At 40.5% G+C, this 24091-nt stretch overlaps 1 protein-coding gene across 1 annotated transcript in view; it reads right to left on the bottom strand.

The window, feature by feature from the left end:
- The window catches only part of lyst (lysosomal trafficking regulator), a 52702-nt gene extending 30094 nt beyond the window's left edge, over window positions 1-22608 (bottom strand). Inside the window, exons 1-6 of the mRNA XM_061087184.1 lie at window positions 22545-22608; window positions 20850-21125; window positions 10528-10619; window positions 7041-7239; window positions 3834-3924; window positions 810-2904 (exon numbers count right to left, since the gene is read on the bottom strand). Coding sequence (XP_060943167.1) covers window positions 810-2904; window positions 3834-3924; window positions 7041-7239; window positions 10528-10619; window positions 20850-20930 — 2558 coding nt within the window. The 5' untranslated portion in view covers window positions 20931-21125; window positions 22545-22608. The remainder of the gene's footprint in view (window positions 1-809; window positions 2905-3833; window positions 3925-7040; window positions 7240-10527; window positions 10620-20849; window positions 21126-22544) is intronic.
- Window positions 22609-24091: the final 1483 nt, after the last annotated feature.

Below are 24091 nucleotides of genomic sequence, written 5' to 3'. Positions count from 1 at the left end.
AAAACACTTGAGACTGTGAGACAACTAAACAGTCAACAATTTAACAAGCAATGATTGTTGCTTGCAGATTGCCTGTTAAACTACAACAAATGATAAAGCAGCTTCAGATGTGGTTAAAAATGCTTTAAAAGTATTCAAGCTTGTTTGTAAATGTTGATTGCTCAATGGAATACAATGGATTTGATATACAACATATAGTAAATGGCAAGCAGATGGTACTGTTGCTGAGTACTGTTTAGGGTCCCAAGGGAAATACAACCTCTCCTGCATTGGTCAAGCAGGTGCTGAGATAGAACCTAAACAGGCCAAATGTATGTTTGTCAAACGTGTCCAGACAAAACACTGCAAGCACCTTCTTCAGCGTGGCCGCTCTGCTCATAACAGTGTTATATAAACGGTCAACAATCCTCCGTCTAGCACTCACGCTAGAATGCTCTGATGAATTATTGATTAGTATCAATTAGCAAAGACATGGAGAGAAAGATCTAATGACCAACAACGTTCAAGTGACTCAGGTTTCTTACTCTGAGCTCGTAAATCATATTTGTTTCTCCCCTATTTCAAACATCTGGAGGTAAGTGTTTACAAAGATTGGCATTGAGGATTCTGCACGTTTTCAAACCAAAGAACTTTAATAATTATTGGACACTTTGTAGCTACATATGTTTTTGCCTAGAGATTTTTAATCTTTTAGGGCACAACCTTAAAATGCAGTCCGATGGTATTGAGAAAACCCAGACTAATACAACCACTGAAAAAGACAGATGATCAAGTGAAAAGACAAAAAAAAACTGATGTAAACAGCTCACCTTGATTTGAGGAGGGCAGGTAACGTTTGCAGGTATATGAGCAGCACCTCCACAGGCAGACACTGCGTATGATAGCTGCAGACCTGAGTGCACACAGTGGAAACTCCCAGCTGTTGGGCATGGTGAGCTAGCTCCACTCCTCTCTGAAGCACAGGGTTGAAGATGTGTGTGTAGAGCTGCCACTGAACAATAGCATTGCCCCGCAAGGTCAGGTGGCAAACATGGCCAGCTATCTGCTGACTCAACTGCCAGTCCTCACCGAACACTAGCTCCTGATAGGCCTCGAGGGCGTCCCACTTCCACAACATGTCCTCTGCCCCCCCTCCACTTGGCAGAATACCTTGGGAGCGGTAGCACAGACTGGTAGAAACTGCTGAAGGTTCCCCATGCTGCAGCGTTTCCTCCAGGCCTGGCAGCTGACTGCTGTCCAGAGTGCAGATGTTACAGGAAGCCAGTTTGGCTTTCTCTGAGGGCTGTCCCCCGCCAAGCTGGTCTAGGATCAGTCTACTCAGCACACTGAGAACATGAGACTGGTAACTACGCAGACCTTGAGCTTGGAAGGCATGCAGCAGGGGTCCTACAACTGAGCGGGGGTCCATACAGCAGCATATTCCAACAGCCTGCACCCCAGCAAGCACCTGAAGTACAGCTGGTCCACTCGGGGAGAGGCGCTGCAAGAGCCGCAAACATTGGTGAGCACAGGCAGCCAAGCAGCAGCACCGCTCAGGGTAGCGCACTGTGTCCTCCTCCATCTCTTCCTTGCCATCTATGTCCTCTTCAAACGGGTTGCGTCTAGCTGTCTGCTTGAAAGCAGAGACGGGCAAACCTGACAGGTCTCTGTGGTGGTGCAGGAAGTGTGAATATTCACAGCGGCGATGACGGCGTCGGGCACACACAGACTGATGCAGCTGCTCTGACTTTGCCTTCTTGACAGCACTTATGATCTTGAAGACCCCTGCAATCAGACCTCTTAGCCTCTCAGAAGCCTCACCTCCTATTTCAGAATCCCTCGCCCTGCCGAGCCCCTCCAGTCGCAACACGGTGGCCTCAAACAGCTCTAGTCCCCGGCGCTGGACAAATTCATGGATTAGCTCCAGTGCCTGGCTAAAGAAGAAGGGGTTAGGTGTGGAAGCCTGCAGGCAACCCAGCAGCACTTGCAGTACTCCCTCTAGAAGCTCTGGCAGCAGTAAAGCCCTGTGACGATAGCGGGAGAATGAAAACTCATCCTGGACCTCCTGCAAGGTTTTCTTGGGTCTAGGTGCAAAGGGGTTGGCCTGTCTGTCCAAGCAGCTTTGGATTTTGAGGGTGGCTCGTAGCAGGTCTGTCAGGCTGCGTCTCAGGCTGTCTGGAAGGGTTTCACTCTGACTCACATCAACGGACATCAGGTGCAAGATGGTGCGTAGTAGCATCCGCTGGACCAAGGCAATGGGCTCTTCGGTCCAGCCTCCAGCAAGCTCCTCTGCCCCGGTTCCACTGCCACCTCCTGGACCACAACAGTCGCCAAACTCAGAAAGGATCTCAGTGAGAGTCGGAACAACACTGACCGCCAGGCCTGGGTTGTGGTTGATGTTCATGTCAAACTTACACACCTTCTCCAACAAGGAAAGCAACACATGACAGAGATCAAACGGTGAGTTTTCCATGCGGTTAAATATTGATATTGCAGCTGGGTCTGTCAGGGTTTCCGTGTCCACTGTCTGGGATCCAGGAGGTCGGGGATGGGGGTATGGTGCACTCATGATTTCTGTGGTGGTGCTGGTAGTGGATGCGAACTGCGAGGCCTCCGAACGATGATGCTGAGAGCTTAACCTGATCGTGGAACTGTGTGATCTTCGACTCCTCGCACCACCTGCGCCTGCTTTGTCTTCAGAGTTCGCTTCTGAATCTGAGGTAGAAACCTGGGACTTGCGAGCATCCTTTACAGAGTATCTCTGTGCTGCTCGGTGCGACCTCCTTGACTTCCAGGTTCCGCTGCCAACGCGGGACCTCTTCCCAGAGCTCTGCTCATCTGTCGCAGCCTTCTGTCCTGCCTTGAGAGGGACGGCCTTCACCTCCCGGCCGAGGAATACCTCCAGTAGGGACGGCAGCGTGAAATCTGTCCACATAAAAACGTCTGTCAATATAATTCTGCACAGACATATAAAAATACAGTACCAAATATGCTTCAAGACCCTAAATAATATATATATATATATATATATATATATATTTTTATATATTTTTTTTTATGCTAGAATCTAATTTCTAAGCGCTATGCTGAAATACACCGGATTTTATACTCCAAAAATACCATTTGTCTTTAAAGTAAAAGATGGAGATCAGAAAGCTCTGCTGCATTACAGCAGCCGTGGCCTCTCCAGTGTGTTTAACATCTTCAGTGAGAAAAAATTAATTAACGTAAAAATGTCTAGGGTCCATGTTAGAGAGGATCAACAGCCCTGTACTAAGAATCAGTGTCATCCTGAGGTCGCATGCTTATGCAACCACATGTTTTCTCCTCTTGTCGGACTGTTTATGTGATGCAATGCTAAGATTTATTAAACAGGAGAAATTGGCTCAAAAGATTCATCTATCTCAAATTGAGTACAGTGCACAGTAAGCGGTGGTTAGTTAAAATCTCTCTCTCTATATATATAAAATATAATTTAAGAGACATTTTTACAGCAGATGGCAATGTGCACAAATCCCATTGCTTTCACATAAACTGACCAAACCTAAAGCTAAAACACTGATGATAACTGACGGCAATAACTGGTTAAGATTTATGTAAAATATGGAAGATGAAACAAATAGAGGAAACTACAGAACATAGGATTTCTGGCCTACCAAAGGAAGTCTGCATTTCTGTTCTATTGTACAGATTAATGCATATTTTACACTCATTAAATAGAGTGTGTGATTGAAAATGTTACATACAGAGCTTGAATAAGAAGTAGTTACAATACATGCATCAGGACAGTGAGAGGTATGTGCTTTTAAAGTTAACATAAAGTAGTAACCAAGGAAGTATCTGTGTGCAATCACCTGGGGCTTTTTCCTCCTGAACAGGGATCTTCCAGACCAGCGGCAGAAGAGACAGCAGCAAAGTGAGCAGCTCCTCTCGGCAGGTCAGCTCCTGAGAGAACAAATTCAAAATAACTCAGTGGGGTTACCTAGAATGCCTTCTTGCCCCTCTTCCTCACACTCCAATGTCAGATTAAGACCCTCCCACTGAGATACACTTTTGTCCATATAAAAAAAAAAAAAAGTAATTTCGTGGTTTTACCACTTTCTGCCAAGACAAATCAAAGACTTGATTTGCTTCGTATCTTGATTTACTAACTCACTTTCTAAACCAAACTTCCGCCCAGGAGCTTGTTATATGTTTGTGTGCAGTTAGCTAGCGAGTGAGTTAGCATTCTGCGCATGTGCGTTTGTGAGCAATGTGGCACCTACATGACAACATTACTTCTTAGACCCGAGGGATCTATTCAGTGCATATCTCACAGCAGGGCGAGAACCACTTCCTTCATGTGTTAATTAAAAACAATCAACCAACTCCTTCATGTGTGAATTCAAAAATAATCAGCTTGCTATGGTTTAATCACTTTCACTTCATTATTAGAAAGATCAAAACAGATTAAAAAGATTAGAAAGTACAAAGGCTGCAGTTTAACAACAATAAACAATTGTGGAAAAAATTATTTTAAGAAATCTGAAGATATGGATCACCACCAAATTGTAAAAACTGATAAATATCAGTTCCCTAAAAAATTGCTTGTGCATTATGCTCTGACAAATTATTGAAATTGTTACCCTGACAGAGAAGTTCGTGCATCTGCACCAAAGTTTAAAGGTTCTTCCCAGGCTCAAGCCCTCAAACAAGTTTGGTGGAAATAGGTCTTGTAGTATTTGTGTAATGCTGCCAACGAATAAACTAACTAACAGACACAAGTGAAAACATAACCTCCGTTGTGGAATTAATTAAAAAAGTAAATCATATGTTTTGACGTGCTGTGTCATGAGTTTAACATGCCCGAAGGAATCAGGGTTACATTAGAAAATTACTTTACAAATCCAATAAATAAGAGACGTGCCATCATTACAAAAAGACATGTTGCATCCAAACAATGTCAGAAATAAGAGTATTTAATCGCATAATGGACCAAAATATATTTTCTCTTTTTCTACTGAATTCTGAAAACGGATTCATAATTTCATGTTATTCTAGATCAATTAACCAAAACCGCAAATAAAAAAATCTTTACAAGGTCTGGCCCCAATTTTCATTACAGGCTTTACTCCATTCAGGCCACAGCTGACGCACATGAGTCGGAAGTGTGATAACAAACACATAATGCATTAAATTAGATGTGAAAGCCCATTAATTCATAACTTGTTACTTGACCTAAAAACACAAATCAGATCAATATGTACTGTAAATAGACTGTTTGCTGCAGCCCAGTCTCTTGTTGTGAAGTCCGCAGACATCAGTGTGTAAGCAGACGAAACACTGGGCTCCGTCAGAGCACGACAGAGTGTTTACAAGTGGACACCATTTTGCTTAGAGGTACAACACTGTCCAAACCATATCTGTAAGATCCATTTTGAAGGAGAGTAGCACTGACACATTTGGTGCATTGGATGATAAAAAAACAGGAAAAATTTCAACATCAACATCTTGTGTGCAGCAGCAGCATAATCTTCCACAATCAATCATGTGACCACGGTAAAGCCTATTTCTTCTTAAAAATAGTCTCCCTGAAAATGTAGGTGGTATAGAGGGAGCATGAGTTGCCTCTGAAAAAAAGATATATATACACAACATTTTCCATGTGGTGCTATAAAGTAAGAATTTTATAAATCCTGAAGGAAAGTCTTGTGCCAGATTTTGCTCCAAAGTTACAATAAAAATGAATAATGTAATAGTATTAAAAAAAGAAGTGAAGTATGAAAATATCATGTGTAAGGGGGAGTAAGAGAGGACCACAGACTAAATATATATATATAATATACCAAAATAGGTTACAAAAAAAAGAGAATAAACTAAAAACTAGACTGAAATAGGAATATAATGAGTAGCACTAGAAATGACTGGTGAGAAGTAAGTATTGTACATGATGTTATTATAATACTATACATGATAATAATGGAAATTATATTGTAGTATTGCACATACCTTAATGACAATGAAAGATTGATATTGCACAAAATGTTGAGCATTCATATTGAACGCAATGTTGAGCTTTAATATTGAACATGTTTAAATATAATAATGCTCAAGTGTCTGTAAATGAAAACAGGCATTTGTTTAAAAAAATATGAATAATCCTTTAAGTCTTATAAGTGCATATCCTACTTTTCATTAAGGGGGTTGTACTACACTGTGCTCATTAAATATCCTTTTAATCTCACCAGCTGGTGTCTGTCTGATGTTTGCATAATCTTCATTGCTTTTATCATGTGTGTTCGTTATATTTTATCTCTATTGCAAACACTGTCTGCCATTTCCTTTTGATTAGTCGCAGCAGGTTATAAAGGCCAGTTTATATTGATTAATTAACAAATGTGAGGCATGGTTTGAAAGTAATATCAGCGGCCCATGGCTCAGTGTAGATATTACTTTGTTCAGTTCAGGATTTCACTTCTCATTGAAAACAATGAGTGAAGTAACCTCTTCCCTGCACTTCTCACTGAACAATCAGTTGAAAACAAAAACAGCAGTAGTTTCAACTTTATGGGATCAATATCAAATCATATTGAGAAACTGGAAAAAAAGATATTGTGAGGTTAAAACTCTATTTTAAAGCTTGACATATTATTTGAAAGGTTCTTGCCTGAAATTATTACATAAAAAAACATTATTTTGTATTTAAGTTTTCCTTCTTCACCTGTTCAGAGTTTAAAATTTGTCAGTGTTCAGTGCATCAGTTTGTTTTTCCAGGTTTTCAACCTTGTAAATTGTGATCTGAAAACCGGTGCACACTTATCACACATTTTGCAAGTTTGTGAATCATGTGATTTTTGGCTGTGTTGTCCCTCAGCTCTGATCTGAAACTCAGAAACAGATTTTATGAAAAGGATCCCGGAGGAAGGGATTATTTGCTCCTCACCTACAGTAGAGGTTAATAGTGTTGCCCTGGAAGTAAAGATCTCAGCTGCAACTTCAGTTTCCAGTACCACAATTGAAAAGGCACATAACGTGTGATTTTGCTTCAGCAGATAAGATAGATACACTTAGTGTTTCCTTACCTGGTCAATAATTGAATCAAGGGTGCTGAGCAGCAGGAAGCCACGTCCCCTGACCAGGTACTCGCCCAGTGCCACCATGTGACTCTCCTCCTCGTCTTCCTCCCGTGCCTCTGCTCTCTGAGCCACCGCACTGCATAGTTGATGTACATCGGTCAGGAACTCCCTCGCCAGAGTGTTACTGGCCCCACTCATATCTGAACTAAAACAGAAGACACAAAACATCACACACCTGAGGTACAATGGAGTTCTTTCACAGTCAAAATAGATTTATGAGGTTTCTATTCATGTGAGGAAAATAAAACCGGGATTACTGATGTAACTTTAAGGAAAACCAGTAGGGTCTAAATAAAACATAATCACACTCCTTCTTTGATGAATCATATTAAGAGTTTAGACATAGAAGATACTGATTTACTACATCACTTGTTTTGTTTATTCTGTTGCTAATGAAAAACGTACTAGTACACAGTAGGTTGAGGAGAAAGTGTATGCAACTTATTTAATATGAAAACTGGAGTTTAAAGTCAAGCATGATTAAGTTAACTTAAGACTTTATCGGTAATAGACGACACAGTGTGACAAAATAGAGGAGTAATTGCTGTGTTAAGGTCAGTTCAATGGACATGCCTGCATACCACAGCCAAGTGGGTAACACAACTCAAGCACAGTGAGATGACAGAGCAAAAAAGCCAAAGCCAGCTCCGCTAAAAAGCCTCAGCAATATCATTGTGAAACCTAAATAATCAGGTTGTCAAATCGAAGCTTGAAATCTAGACTTGTGTTGCTTGAACGTTGGAATACGACTTATCGTTACGACAAGCATTCATAGAGCGCCTCCAAGCCAGAATGCTTCTGTCTGCTATAACCACATAGTCCTCTGAACATTACTGAGAGTGAGCTGCATCTCTCAAAAGAAGACGCACAATTGCCACCTCTCCTAATTCACAGATCAACACACTCTCACTCTCACACACACGCAAACACCCACCCTTTACAGGACAATCCCAATTACACAGTTCAACACACATTTTTTAACCTGAATTCAAGAAGTGCCCCAGGAACAGTTCTTACATTTACGCGTTTACATTTCTCCGGTTGCTCTGTCCCGTGAAATCGACATTAAAAGTCTAATTTCAAAAGAACTAAAATGCATATTTGACTCTCGCCTTCAACAGTGCACAATCATTTTCATCTTACCAAATGTTACTGGGCCAAATTGTTCCCTTCCACTCATCTTGTTTCTGCTCCAAGCCTGACTGGAGCTCTGCTGGCTGTAGCTGCATACCTCCTCACACCACTGCTGACTGAATTTGCTGTTCTGCAGCACAAATTCCATTAAATTGGAATTTCAAATGGAAGCTTTCCAGATTCGCAGCAGATCAGCGTATCACATGAAAGCATGTGATGTCACATGGCAAGGGGACCGGCCTTGGGAATACTGACGAGCCCCCAGAGCCCTGAACAAGACCTCCCGAAATCAACCGCGACTCACGACAACAGCCTTTGTGTTCTCCACTAAAACAACTGTTTGAGGATTTATTTTTTTAAGCACCAAAGGTCTACTAGCCTAGTATTGTTTTAATTCTATTTTAATTCCTCTCACAACACGGAAAGGTTACTAAAAAATACTAAATTTGCCAACAATATTTCAATGAAGATGTGCACAAACTGTTACTTTTGCATTTAATGTTATCTACATTTTTCATGCAAGCTGTATACAACCCCAATCAGGAAATCCACTATTGTTATAGTGTACTAACAATTCCATAATGATAATACAATGATGTACTGTTACAAAGTATCAAGTGACACTCACAAGTGTTTATAGGGTCTTTGGAGGCCCCAGGCAAAACAAACTTGGGGGAATAAAACTGATTAATTGTCGTTGGTGTGGACTGCGGTAATCTTTGTCCTCAAAGGGTCCCTTCTCAGCTCAGGGCCCCAGGCTATTTCCTGCTCTGCCTGTTGTGACTCCTGTGACACGTTGTAACTGCAGTTTAAATTCCTATTCACTATGATTACTCAGTTTTAGTCCGGATCAAATATGTCTGTCTGCTGAATCAAGATCTCAATATTATAGCATCGCCATGTTTGTTCTCAGAAACTTTAGAGTCTTCTCTATGCTCCATATATATATCCACTAGAGTCTAGTGGATATATTGCTTAACAATCATTTCAACAAAGAACGCATTGAAGTAGGAGGGCAGTGACGGTAACATCGTGTCTGTTTTTTTAACGTAAAGTCTAATCCTTTACTGTGTTCGTGTTGCTACACCAATTTTAGGTTTCACTTTATTCATTCATCTTAATGGTAACTCTACACTAACTCACTTACAAACTGGCTGTTTATAACAGACTAATTATAAATTATTGTACAAATCTAATAAAATACAAATATCAGAGAGTTTATGGCAGGACAAGGGAATTTAGAAACTGAGGAATCCATTGTTGTACCATTTCTACAACATCTGTTGGTAAAGTTATTCATTACTGCAGATAGAAAGTTAAAAGTAAAAACATGGAACATCCAATAGTTGATCTCACAGAGCGAAACATTAACTTGCCCTGAGCTTGTCTTTAAACGAGGACATTATTTCCGGCATTTTAACCAAAAAAAACTTCTCTAACTAATCACTTTTCAGCCTAAGGCAGCACATGGCTCATAAATGCTAATGCACTCACTTAATTCTAGGAAGTGTGTGTGTATGTGACTTATTTACACAGAATACAAACCAAAGGTACTTGAGGTGCCTAATGTCCCACAATTTTCCTCATCATTATGTAAATCTATGCAGCGAGGTACACTGAAAGCAAATGCACCCTGGTTACATAAGGTCTGCAATCTCTAATGTCTTGGTGCGATAGAAAAATGATGAAAACAAATCTTTCACTTCTGCAGCTACTTCCTGTGACAGGAAAAAGAGAGAAAATAGGGTTGTGCATAAAAAAACCCTTCATAAAACGTATTTTAACAGCTGTATGATGCCAAGTGATTATTGCCATTATTGTTTTTGGCCGGACTCCTATTTAACCCTTTGAAAAACAAATGCATAAAGAGAATTTATGTAGTGGAACTTCTTTTATTATTTAGTTTGACAAGTTTTTGACCAGCCTGAAATAATGCCAAATTGCTGACGTTGTAGCTAGCTCTGGCTATTACTACACTAACGGAAATCCCTTATTTTCCGCTACTCTAAAAACAGTTGTTGTCAGTGGCAGTACAGTGCAACTGCCGATTTGGAAAAGCAAAGACGATGAGATTCCCAAAAAAGAAAATTGCAGTTTTACCTGGGTGAAACAAATGTACATTTAAGGCCTGATATCAGATCTGTACATAGATTCAGGTACATCCCGTTTCCCTGACCCATCATTTTGGGCAGTATCTGAAGCATTTCCGATAATGTTATTGGTACCATAACATCTCTCGTGCCATTTGTCTCATGCACACAGTCAAGCTTACGTCACCACCGCCCTAAATGAGACCTACCAGAACTTCAGGGCATCTTTGGTGCTGTGGTTGGGGTGATGCTGCACGTAGTGGAAGAGACAGAGGAAATTCTCTAGACTCTGGAGGCTGACCTGATAAGAGACAGAGACACACAGATAAGACATGAGAGCGACAAGATAAATCGAAGCCACATTATTACTTACACTCACATGAAGAGGAATTCAAATGAAACACCACCATTTCCTATGACAAGCCATTATGACACTCCAGTCCAACATTTTGTAATTGTTATACAGGATAATACAGTTAGAGAGTGATGTAACAGTCACTAATGTCATTATGTGGAACAGTTACACCAATATTGATTTATCAGGTCAGTTGCAGCAGTGTAATATGAAACAAATGCACCATATCCAGAAAGCACAGTTTTCAAACACATTAGAAATGAGAAAATGGCACATAACAAATTCAGTCCCTAGAGCCACAAGTCATATTTTATAATTCTTAATATGTTATCATGTAATATTTAAGCATTTTAAATGTAATGGGTGACAAAGAGCAACAAATGAAAAGTCCAGGATAATCTCTGAATCTGGGGTAACATAGACGACACAGGGATCAGCTTCGTCACAGTTCTGTGGTCAGAGCCTGACCACAGAGCCGGAATCTCTCACCACCGGAGCTGGCGAGGCATTTGGGATTTTTCGTAACAGCACTCCAGACACGCCACCTGACGACTTTTTACTACATTAGTGGTTCCATGGTGTTAAAGCTGTATCGGCAGACATTTGATCTTCTAAGCCAGCGTCCCGCCGTCCCTCGGACCACACAGCAGCCAGCTGTACGCCTCTACTAATCTGACACCACTGACTGGGTTCATTCAGGCAACCCTGATCCCTGACTGAGAGATGCTGCACTGAGCGTCTAGGTCACAAAGCCAAAGCGTAGACACCACAGAGGGCCAATCAATTTACACACAGTCTGACATGCACAGACAGAAACATCTCCTACAATTTCAATATTTCACTTGATAATATTTTGACCATGGCCCAGCCCTATTATACTGGGATGCCTACAGCAGTGTCTGAGGGGTTCCCTATATATCTGCAAACATCTTAACCTAAGACATGAGGGAATCTTCAATTAACACTTCTTTATCTGAATTACATTAAACCTGTGGCCAGTAAGTATGATCTTAACCCATTGACTGATTACAGAACTTTGATCATCTTTGTCTAAAGATGTATTGTCACAAATTCTATCAAGTCATATTAAATGTGTTACCTTTGGTCCTGTCATCTCCCCTTTGTGCAGATATTAGCATTGTGCTTGTCTGCCACAAACATAAACTTTTTATTCCGTTTTAAGCAACATTTTAAAAACACACTAATAATACACACTAATAATAAGATACACAATAATGTGTATCTTAACCAAATTATTGGTTATATATAAAAAGTCCTTTAGTTATAGGACATCTGGGTCCCAAACAAGCTGAGCAAGTGTGACTCGGTTCACTGGGCATCATAAGAAAAAAAAAATTTATAATAATAAACCTGCTTTATTTTGTGTTTTTTCATTTTATCACTGGGTCTGTTTGTTTTGGAGAGAATGAAACCTCCTGGCGATAATTCAGGTGCCATTAAAAACTTGCAGAATAAACACTGAAGGTGACAATGGTTGTCAAGGCAGAAACTCCATGATCCCACCCTACTTTTGATAGAGGAACCATAAAATCACCTAGTGTGCTGTTTGAAGGTCCCAGTGGCAATTTTGTACCACAATGGAGCAGGCTTTTTTACAATTCACAAACACGAGCAAGGGGGCAGCGCGATACACACTTTCTGTGATTGTTTCATGCTGATCTACTGGTTGACAACTGGTGACTGTCGTGCCCAAACAAGTGTAGCAAAGGCTGGGAAGGAGAAGACTGCTAGCAACAAACAAGGATGAAAGCAATGCAGGGTTTACAATATTCAAAAACATCGGCAGCGACACCACAGCAAATCATGTAGCTGAAAGGACACCGATTTCTGCATCGAGTCAAACATGGAAACTCTTGGTTTATAACATAGAGAAGGTGACAAACACAGAAAGCAGGTGATGGAAAGAGACCTTTATAGAGTGAATAGGTCATCATTGTCTGTGTATAGTTCACATGTTCTAAATGCGCAAAATCACTATGCATATCTGTGAATTTCTTTTCCTTTTCCATGTCTATCAAATAAGAGTGAAACTTTCAAAGTATATATTTACAGTTCCTGAGGTTCCATCACACTTTTGTTGCTAACTTTCACGGTGAGGAGAACGGGGACCAGGAGGCTACTGTTATATCAAAAAAACAGCTTGTGGTGAGTCAACTTCCTTCATGAGACACTTTTGTCAAGGCAAGATTTGTTTTTAATGACAATATAATGCTAACAATATAATGACTACACGATGCACACACTTATCATGCCTGCGACAATCTCAAGCTATTTTCAGACATGCACTGACATGAACTTTTCAGAAATTGTACCTAGGGGCTGTAAGTGACAACGCAAATGTCCCAATCAGTTGCTCTACAAAATTATCTGGAGCGAGACAATGTGAGAATACAGCAGGAAAATGTCCGCAAAATCACAGCGAGCATTCTTGAATAGGTTTCTAACACTCGAGGGTCAGAAACAACTGAATTTACACATCATGTCCTGCCTCCTGCAAAGTCCAGCCAGGCACCATCCCTCAACTGAATTTCTAAGGACATTTTTCTGTTGTATTGAATGCGTCTGGCCACTACAATCACTTGATGGGATCTTCATTTGTGAAAGACAAACTCAGGAAAATGTCTGGACACAGTTTTCTGGATTTCATTCTAACAACAGCTTGTGGATGTTCCAAGTGATGAAGATGCAGAGTAGACCACACTCACCAAGGTCAAGGAGAGAGTGATTGTTCCCCAGCTGAGGCAACAACCAGACCAAGCAGAGAGGGGGGAATTGATGGGTGGGAGTTACTGCAAACCAGGGGGCCAGGCAGCATCCCACACAGGAGACGAGGAAAAGGAAGAAAAAGAAATGCATGGCTCATGAGAGAGACAGGAGAGGACAGGGGAAAAACATAAAAGCTGACAGTAACATAAAGATGAGAGAAATAAATGCGGTAGCGGTTTAGAACAAAGATAAACAGAGGGAGTGACTGGCAGGAAATCAAAGCCTCAAGGTTGCCTAAACTGTGATTAGTTTACTAAACAAGCCCTGGAGCTGTGCACTCACTCTATTTATTAAAATGAATCTACCAAAATGAGCATCTGAAATGACTTGAGTTTGTCCTTGTGTTATCAGCATACCTGTTGTGGTTGTACTCCTCATATAGGAAAAGGAAATCGAGTGGTCTGCGATCACGGTAATTCCCAGAAAAATATATTTTTCAAGCTTTTTTTTTTATTCGTTGAAAGAATAATGTATCAGCCAATGGAAAAAATTAACTAGAGCTGCAAATTAGGTAAAAAAAGCATTCTAGATCAATATTGTGTAGACAAGACATGATTTAAGTTCATCGTTTTCATTTAGTCTTCTCTGAAAAAACGACATAAAAAAGATTTTGTTTTTCACCTGCTAAATCTTTCCACCCCTGTATCCTCCATCCTCAATCTACTCCTTCCCCATCATAACAGTTCCGCTCGATCAAAACCAGTCATTGCTGCTGGTCGTAAAATGCATCGCTACTGGTGCAGCACGGTAACGTAACCACAGATACCGGATGTAAAATTCTGGTGTATTAAGAAACAAAGAAGGATTTACTCGGCACTGACAGCATTCAAATTTCCTCTGTTTAAAGTTGTTTGGCAAATAATTAATATAATGGGATTTTATATTAGTAAGTGTCTAACTGTAATGTAAAGCAAAACACTCTTGTTAGATTCAACTGCCAAACACCGGAACTGACAATGACACTTACCTCTGAACAACACACATTTTCTCACACTTGTTTTATACTCTAAACAAAACTGTTTCCACCATTTCTTTTTTTCAGAGGGTGTCTTTACCTGATAAGAATTCATGCTCACATACCGAAAGCTGAGTTTCCATAGCTGTTCAGACAGAGCAGCTGCAAGCAGGGCTGGGCTGCATTGACAGAAATATTATTATGATAAAAAATGTAAATCAGTCGATTTTCCTAATTATCCCGATGACTATCATGATTTCATTCAAGTTTAAAGTTTAAATTCCTCTGATTGAAAGCTGCAGAAACTAGTCAGTTATTTGTTGTTTTAAACTTTACATCATGGGCAGAAAATAACAAACAGAAACAAACAAACAACATTTCTCAAATCTGAAGTAGTGGATTCAAAACAAGTTATTTCCTTTAAACCTTTCATTTATCTTGCCCATAAGCATTACACTGACTGATATATATTGAAGTTGTTCGATTGCTCTAGAACCAATTCATATCCTGCTAAATACTGTTATCGTTTTATCTCCCCCTGAACTGTGACCTGTATTTAACCAACACGGTGATCATGCGAGGTCTAGTCATGGGAGTCTGATCGCTGAGTCACTCACGCTGGTACAGACTTTCCTCTCTCAAGCTCTCTTTGGATAATTGGGTAGACTACAACTTGGCAGAGGCAGTGAAAGCGATGTGATCCTGTCCTCGTGAGCGAGGACGTGGGGCATTGGTTACGCAATGTTTTTTTCCTGTTTGAGATCCCCACTGATCTAATTTGACATTTGGGTTATGAGCATCATGAGGAGCCCCTAACGTTGCGCATTTCCTCACAACCTACGAGTCAGAGAGCAGAGCCGCTTCACACAACACCACAAATAACTTTTTTTCCCCCCACTAACACACACGCCAAAATGTCAGGAGGCTACCATCAAAAAGCATGTTTGTGTTTGTAACAGCTCCACACAGTCACAAGCAGTGACCTTTATCCAAGCGCAGCCACTGTGCAGGAAATGAAAATGCGTCACTCTCCGCTTCATTGTTTTCATTACAGGGAGATAGCGCACAAGCTGGCGTTGGTCGAAATTACAATCCGAGAAGCCTGCTCTGGCCTTTCCCCTCTCAGGTGGCCTGAGAAATGTTTGTTTTTTTAGGGAGAGATCTGACTTAATAATATGCCACTGGGTGGAAAAAGCTGAGGTAGAGCAATGGTCTGAGACTGACTCAGTCCAGATCGAGAGAGATTAATTATTCATCAATTCAGCCAAGCGTTTGGAACAGCCCTGGAGAGCAGAGCCAGTAAAAGTTAGGCTGGAAATGAGAGCGGAACAATAAATGCAGATGTGAAACATGTCCTGTGGTCAACCGGCAATTCCATGGAAATCACTTCACTCTGGACTCGTAAACAATGTCAAAACAAACTAGTTACTGTGAAAATCTCAAAACTCAAAATCATCATCAACAACCTGTGGTTAAAGAAGTGTGATGATCACAAGACATAAGGATCCAAGCCTGACTAACGACTTTTATGTTGGGACCGGAGTCCTTGAATTTCACTCGTCGCACAACAATTATTCATTGTAGATTCTCTAAAAAGTGGAAGAGTAATAACGGGAAGAGATTCACAGACACACTAATGTGATGCCATGTGCTTTAAAATTAGCAGCTCTCAAGCTATGAAAGAGGAACTTTTTATGCAACCCTCCAGCTTTACTTTAGGTTACTTACCGTGGAAACATGGCAACCGATAAACATCCAGTCCCAGAATATTTTTAAAAAATTAACTAAAATGTAGGATTGGCCATTTGTTTCTGAAAACACTTTTTAGATTATTTTTTTGAAATATCTATATGTCCCAATAGGGAAAAATGCTGCCCTCAGCCTACATATGCCATTCATATGCAGAGTGACCCAAAAGTTTTAGACCACTTTGAGACATTTTGACAACAAACACAACAAAGCAGCAGCCATAGTTACATAGCAACAATAGGCTGAGCACAACAACAACAAACGGTTTGCCGTACAAACTGGTTCTGACTTTAGGTTGCACCATCCCGTGCCCTGAGGTTGAACAACTTGTGGATATTTCTGGATGACCTGAGATCTAGGCTTAAAAATACTCTAGGTGATAGGGTTTTTACAGTGGCTTCCCTTCATCTCTGGAACTTTTTACCTGTTCATATCAGAACCCCTCAAACGTTTAAATCATTGCTCAGACTTCTTCTCACCTCCAGATCTTGATTTTCATCTGCCATTGCGCTATATTTTAATTGTTAGATTTATTGCTTTTTGTATTTTCTCTTTATTCAGTTTTTATCTGTTTAGATTTTCCTGTATTTGTGTATTGTAATCCAATTCAGCACTCGTGGTTGTTGATGAATGAAGTGTAACTTGACTTAGATTTGACTTTCCACTTTGGACTATAATATCTAACAAATTAACTTGGGTTACAGTGACACATTTTTATGTAAATGTTTATGAAAATTGGATAGTTGAAGTCATCTACCATTAAAATTAAAAGAAAATGATACCAATAATGATTTTTCTATTTTAATACAGGGCTTTAAAAAATTACAAGAGAGACAAATGACTTTTTCCCTTACTGTGCCCTTGCAGGATTATGATCAGTGTATATTATTATTACTTACTTTTTACTACAGTCGAACTGCGTGGCAGACAAACTGAAGAGGATACTGTCTCTGATAATGCCTTCTTGGAAAAAGTGTGCACATTGTAGATTTTGGAGATAACAGAGGGTGCATGCTGTTGTTAAGTGCTAAAAGTAAAATAATAAACTCAGAGGATCTAGGTAAACCAGAACTGCCAACTTTACTTCCTCCTTAGAATTAACCGCATTTTCCCTGATGCTTTGCTCGACAAGTTTAATCTTCTTTAGACAAGGATTTGGGGCTTAACCACAGAAGGAATGTAAAGCACAAACCTGAGCTTAGAAAGCTGCGTAACCCAGGTTTGTCCCATTTCAGACAATCACTGAGTGTGTTGTTAGAGATTATGTGACAATGAGGACATTTGCATTAAAGCCCATCACATTCATAAACTGCAAGTCATGTTAGAGTAGCTGTAGAATCATACTTACGAGATGAGTCAGATCACACTGCAGGAAAAGTATTTTCCTTTCACAGATGACATTCATGCAAAGAGCTGAACTGGTCTAGGAAGTAATCATTAGATCAAGTTTACAAATACATGGATTTTAAACTGATATCGCAGAACCAGCAAAGCTCAATTACTTCGAGACCCTTCAGTACTGAAAGACACAACAAGTGAAGTCCTCCCTTATACCTCACTTTGGTGTTTTGAAACATCCTGTTAGCTCATATTGAAACTGAAAATCCAAAAGCAGCCAACGCTAGTCTCTTGCTTGGCTCCAAGCCAGGCAACCCTCGTTCTATTGACTCTGTTCATCAGACTAAGCAGAATTAAAAGGGTCCCTACAGATAAAGACTTTGATGTGGAGTACACCAATGTGGTCCTTTAGGCTCCACAAAAAATAAGTAATTCTTAAGAACAAATAATTATACTGGTGTTACTATACCAATATACCTGAATAAGATATGTGAAATGTCATTTGGATTACAGTGGATTCCATAAAGTAAATGCTTTTATCTAATACAGTGTATACACTGTACAGATAGTAGGAGGAGGGATGCATTAAGAGAGAATCTGACCCATTACCCTTGCACCACTGCTAAATTACCTCGAGAGCAGAGAAAGTTCCAAAATGTAATTTCTTTAGGGCATTTCTGCTTTCTCAGAGAAGCATCAACCGAGAAGGAAAGAAGAAAGCAGAAAAGCAGAAGATGAAAGTCAAACATCGGGTCAGGGTTAGGGCTCCACACAATGAGCCAACGCAGATAAGTGACAGATATTCCAGCAAGATATTTAATCCTGGCAGAAATGCAATCGAGAGACAGAGAAGTGAGAAACAAGAATGCAAAGAATGAAAAATGAAGTAGGCAGAAAAAAAAGGAGGGGGACTGCAGCATAAGTTTCTCACACTTTTTTCATGGTACCTTACTGATTACTGCAGGAGAAGGTCTCGTTGCCCTACACATGTCACTGTCAAGTACGACCACAGAATAGCTAAAGGCTCATTTCTGCTCAATGTAAGATACGTGTACAGAAACCAGAGACGTCTCTACGCTCATTTCAATCATATCTGTCTTCAGGATGCAGACGAAACTGAGCAGTACCAGTGGGAAATTGTTGAAGGTCCAACTAGCCAATAGCTGAAATATGACAAGGAAGACATTTTAACAATGGTGGCACTTTTTAAGGAGAGTTTGCAAGTTGAAAAGTAACTACTAATATATGATGTTACTTCGCCCTGGCAGAGGGACAAACAACCCCTTTTGCCTCTTTCTTAAAAGGTACATTATCTCAACATCCTCCACCGTCGTCATGTTTATTGTTGTCAGAAACTTGACTCTTGACTCTGATCTGCCCTCTAGGGGATGTATTGCCGAACAACCATGCCAACGTAAATGCCCACATGGAAGTATGTGGGCATTGAGAGTTAAACTGTGTGAAGCGGACAAATCTCTTTTCATACAGGCTGCATAAATTAGCTTTTACACTCTGATGGGTCAAAAACAGCCTTTCAGTCGTTCAATTCCAATGTTAACGACTAGAAGATGCCACTTTAGGAGAGATAGTATAAATGTACAGTATACATTTGGTGCACAGATGAGCTGGAGCAATATATCATGTACAAGCAGTGCATCAGCATGTGTGCACCACAGCCTGTCATTGTGTGTCCCCATCAGATTCATTTAGGAGGGAAAGCTACAGCATCAGCAAACTAGAGAGTACAGATGTGCTCACTTAACCATCTCTCTGCATCACACACACAAACACACGCACACACACACACACTTTGACGACTGCAGAGGCGACAAGTCGAGCAAACGCAGTCGTCCCAAGGGAGTTGTCACAACCAAAAGTGACAGAAAAAGTTACCATTAATAGAAAGGCAGAGCCTGCTTTGTTATCACCATGGTAACTGCGAACAAACCAGCACCATTTCTTCAGCTGACAACCTAATGCACACCAACGTGATTAACAAAGCTATGAAGCATAATACACCACCACAGATGTGAGAACTATTGAGGAAGGAAGCCATTATTTCCAAGAAAGACAAAACCCCAAAAGGGTTCTTCTGCGGCCATTAGCTTTACAAATGAAAGCACTTCAGTCTTTACAGTACGGCTCACACGTGACAGAGCATATATAATGGTCTACCAGAAAGGCTAAATAAGCTCATCTGTGTATGTGTGTGTGTGTGTTTGAGTGTGTGAGTGTGTGTGTGTGTGTGTGTGTGAGTGTGGGTGCGGGGCAGATCACTCTCTCAGGCCTGCAGTCCGATCCTAATCCATGTCTCGTGATCCGGCTGCTGTGAGTTCCCTGGCAGCAGGATGGGAGTGAAAAGAGCTGCAGTGGCCTGACAGAAATTTGAAAACCAGAGTCACTTACTCCTTCGATGTGCGTTAACCGCTCTTACACAACACTAGTAGTGAACAATCTGCGGTTCACACCTGCCTCCTTCTCTGCAGGTGACTCACTGCTGCTACTGCCGCTCGTGTTGTGTATCAGTCACATTTCTAGCTACAAAAAAAATGGCAGCTGGAGATCTAAAGAGGATTCAAATCAGGTCCCATGCAACACAGGGAATTGTTTTACTTCAAGGTTATTTTTTACTACCCACTCATATAACTATATACAATTCTGTTCAGTCATAGGACAAACAATGTTCTCCGTTTCTAAGGAGAACAACAGACATCCTGTCATCTCCTGCATGTACAGATGTATCATTTAAAGTTTTTGGAGTGCCTGAATGAGTAACAACACAGTTACAACAAATATTAACATTTATGTGTTATTGTTAACTTCTCTGCAGCTGCACAGCATATTGCAACAGACTGTTTAAGCTCTGACTCACTTTGGAACAGCCAACACTAAAACAGTAAAGTGATTTAGGCAGCTAGAATGTATCCTAACAATGTTTGCTATTGTTGGATGATGTGACCTTTTACCACGGCTTGAAATTGAGCAAATCGGATCCAAACACCAGAACCCCCCAACTGGTTGGATTGGGTGAGGAGGAAATATTGAATTTAACTAAAATTTCAAAACAGACAGCAAAGGCTCACTTCATCACTTTGAGCAAAAATAAAGTGAAATCAGATGTATTTCTTAATCCTAAAGATTATTTTTGAGGAGTTTGGCAAATAAAACATGATGAAAACCAATATTTGTTTTCATTTGAATGGGAAACGCAACTGTGTGCAGGACCTTTCCACATACAAATGTCAGTATTCTTCAGGCTTCTTACAGGACCACAAGCATATGGGCCAGGGAATGAAAAGGAAGCCTCACCACCACCCAGAGAAAGAGCCCAGTCGTGATGTGCCTACCTGCAGATCCGCTCCTTGCAGTCTACAGTCCATGTACTTTTCCCAGGCGAATGACAGCTCATTCTGCTGTGGAGCTGCCATGTCGTCCCCACCTCCAGGTGCACCACCAGCCGGGGCAGAGTCCCAGATGTCAGCCTCCTTCAGGTCTCCCTCCTGCTCCTCCAGGTGACTGGACGTGGTCCGGACAGCACCGAACGAAGCTCCAGCTGTCCTCCAGACTCTCTCATGGCAGAGACATCATTCACTGCAGAGCTCTGCCACTTTTAAACTGGAGCTCTGCAGAAAGACAGTCAGTGGAAAGACAATTAGCCCGAGAAAACCAATTAAGCGTTTTTCTTTCCGCTCGCAGGGAAACAGAGATCCTTCTGCACGGAGGCACCTGAGCCCGACGTGAAGAGAAACTTCATCCAGAGCAGCGGTGTAGCATTACCAAAACAAAACGCACTCGGTTAGCTAGCTAGCTTCGTGACGTGACGTCAAACACCAGGCACGTCCCAGCAACTCATGTCCGGGGAGAGATTTGTTTTCAAAATAAAAGCTTTTGTAACTACAAATGCTGAGGACTTGGGACCCTACATCAGACTATTATCTCACTAGAAATATAAATAACATATTTAACTTTGAATCTTACTGTCTTCCTACAGCAGAGACCTACAACATTCAGAAATATATAAATTGCAGTGGCAGCAAAACTATTAGAATGAAAGTTTTCCAAGCCACTGAGCTTTAATGCTTTGAATGCCACTTAGTCAACAAATGTAACCTCTCTGTTTAAATTTATAACGTCAGATATATTTAAGATGCATGTGTAAACCACGAAATAGACTGTCAACTCAAATAAACAAGGTTTTCCTTCTATTAAAAAAATTGTAAATTAAACCTTTTTTAATATTTCACATGTTTTCAAAGGATAATGATATTTATTCTACACCTTTTAGGGTTCATACAGAATTTGACCAATGGATTTCCATCACTTTTCCATGGCTTTTTAATAACTTTAAACCAAATTTCCATGACCAAACATTTTGTGAAATCTGTTTATACATGAAAAAGTGACAACATTTAGTATTTAAGCTAACAATGAGAATTTCAAACCATACAGTACACCTCAAATTACACAAATGAAATAGAGACAATAGTTTGATTGTTTAAATTAAGCTATTATTCCTCAACAGCTAATTCATTAATTAAATGATATTATGTGTTGATACGCCTATACTTAAATACATACAACCAACTACGACATTTGAAATATTTTACAATCCCCAATTCAATGTATTTTTTACTTCAATTTGTTCTGTTTACAACAAACGTTGCAGTTGGACTCTTACTTTGAAAGCACCGCTCCACAGCTGTGTTATTTGTTTAGCTAGCTTGACCGCATCACACAAGAAAGCTCGATGTATCGCATTGTCAAATGTTACCATGAATGCTACATTAGCTTCAAAGCTGCTACACCCAACGAGCTCTACAACACGTCCCTTCTACGATCTGCGCATCCCGGGGTTCGAGCAGCTTCCCTCCCGGTTCCGAGGTGGTTAGCCTTAGCATCGCACTGTGGAGGATGGCAGCTGTCACAGAGAGAAGCGGGCGCGTCGTCAGCCGGGACTCAAACAAACACACCGATTTCCGGCAAACACGTTCCCCTCAAACTCACACTGTCCAGTTCCGGGAGGAAATAAGTTTCATACAAACCTTGGTGTGAATTAGAGCCAGCGACTGTTGTTAGCCTCCGTCAGGCACACTACTACTACTGCTGTGTGTGTATGTGTGTGTGTCAATAAACCCTCAGCGGGGACTGCAGGACCAACACATTGCCGCCCCTTTCCTTGTCTGCTGACGCTACACACGCCTGCACTTTGACGGAGGAGAAGAAAACACGATTCGCGTTAGACTGATATTAACTATTTTGTGTCCGCTTGGATTTGAGTTTGTTTGGGTTGTGAGGTTATCTACATTTCCACCTAGATTCTTGGAATAACCTGCAATGTATCCTTCTTTGTTTTGTTTTGAAAGAGAGGAAGATCTCAAAAAGATGACAATGTATTGCACAATCCCTCTCCTGGTGCTTAAAGTATTTTGTTTCCTATTTTTTTTATATTTAAACTTGCACAAATACACCACAAAAACTTCCTTGTATGTGTTAACTTGCTTGGAATAAAACCCCATTCTGATGTTGATTGACTACGAGTAGACGTAACAACAAAAATGTGATTAAAATTAAATATTCAGTTCTCAGGCAGAAAGCATGGAGCGAAAAGTGTGTAAGAATTAACCCAATTTTTGTAAGTGGTCAAGGCAGAGATATTCCTGACAGACAAGTTTGGGGGTCAGAACCCCCTGAATCCAACAGGCGCGCCGAGCCGGTGACCCGCCCACTTACCCACACTCAGCCTCCCATTGGATAACAGGCAGATTACTCACCTGTCAATCAAAAGCTGTGGCTCAGGGGACTGGTGGTGCATTTGAGGTCATTCTGTAAATCCACCAGTACGCCCAAGCCAATTGAATTGCCAGTTGGCCTTTTAAAACCAAGTTTTGTGCAGTAAAGGCATTAAGAGTAGCAACAAATATGAAAGTTGCAATAATTTAAAAGGTCATATTAAATAAAAGTTAAGATACAATAAATTAACTGAATCTATCTATCTTTCCATCCATCCATCCTTCAGGTTTTAGCATTTCATACATAAACCACCACACACTAGATAAATGGAAATCCACAAATCCACAAAGTGTTTGAGTCTTGGCCTCGTCTTCTTTAAATAGCAAACATTCACTACATAAGCTGCAAATTTAAATTGCAAAACTCAAAAATGTTAACTAATACATTTACTTCATACTAACGTTTGGAGAAGGAATTTCACCGGTTTGTATGTAAAGATCCTTTATATTTGCATAAGACATTTTTTGAGTAATCAATTAGTTGAGTCTTTAGATTTCGGTTTGTCAAGTAATGTAACAACATTATAAGTGGTAGCGAAAAGCATTTTGGGGGATTGTTTGTTAACTTTTTTTTTTAATTTGTGTCACCAAGGTTAACAAATCTAACCTTATGAATATAAAAACATTCTATATTCATAAATACAAATCTATTTCAGAATGATCATATTCGACCAGTATGTACCACAAAATAATCCCTTTCACAACTTCTGCTGCACGGTACATATGAGTTTGTAATACACCCTACTGAACACAAGGTGCCGCTATTGTCACACTAAAGCCACAGACACAGCAGACCCACA

This window comes from Limanda limanda, chromosome 15 (assembly GCF_963576545.1).
Source record: "Limanda limanda chromosome 15, fLimLim1.1, whole genome shotgun sequence".
Classification (NCBI taxonomy): Eukaryota; Metazoa; Chordata; class Actinopteri; order Pleuronectiformes; family Pleuronectidae; genus Limanda; species Limanda limanda.
The sequence above is the reverse complement of the archived record's forward strand: the minus strand, read 5'-3'. Positions and strand labels throughout refer to the sequence as shown.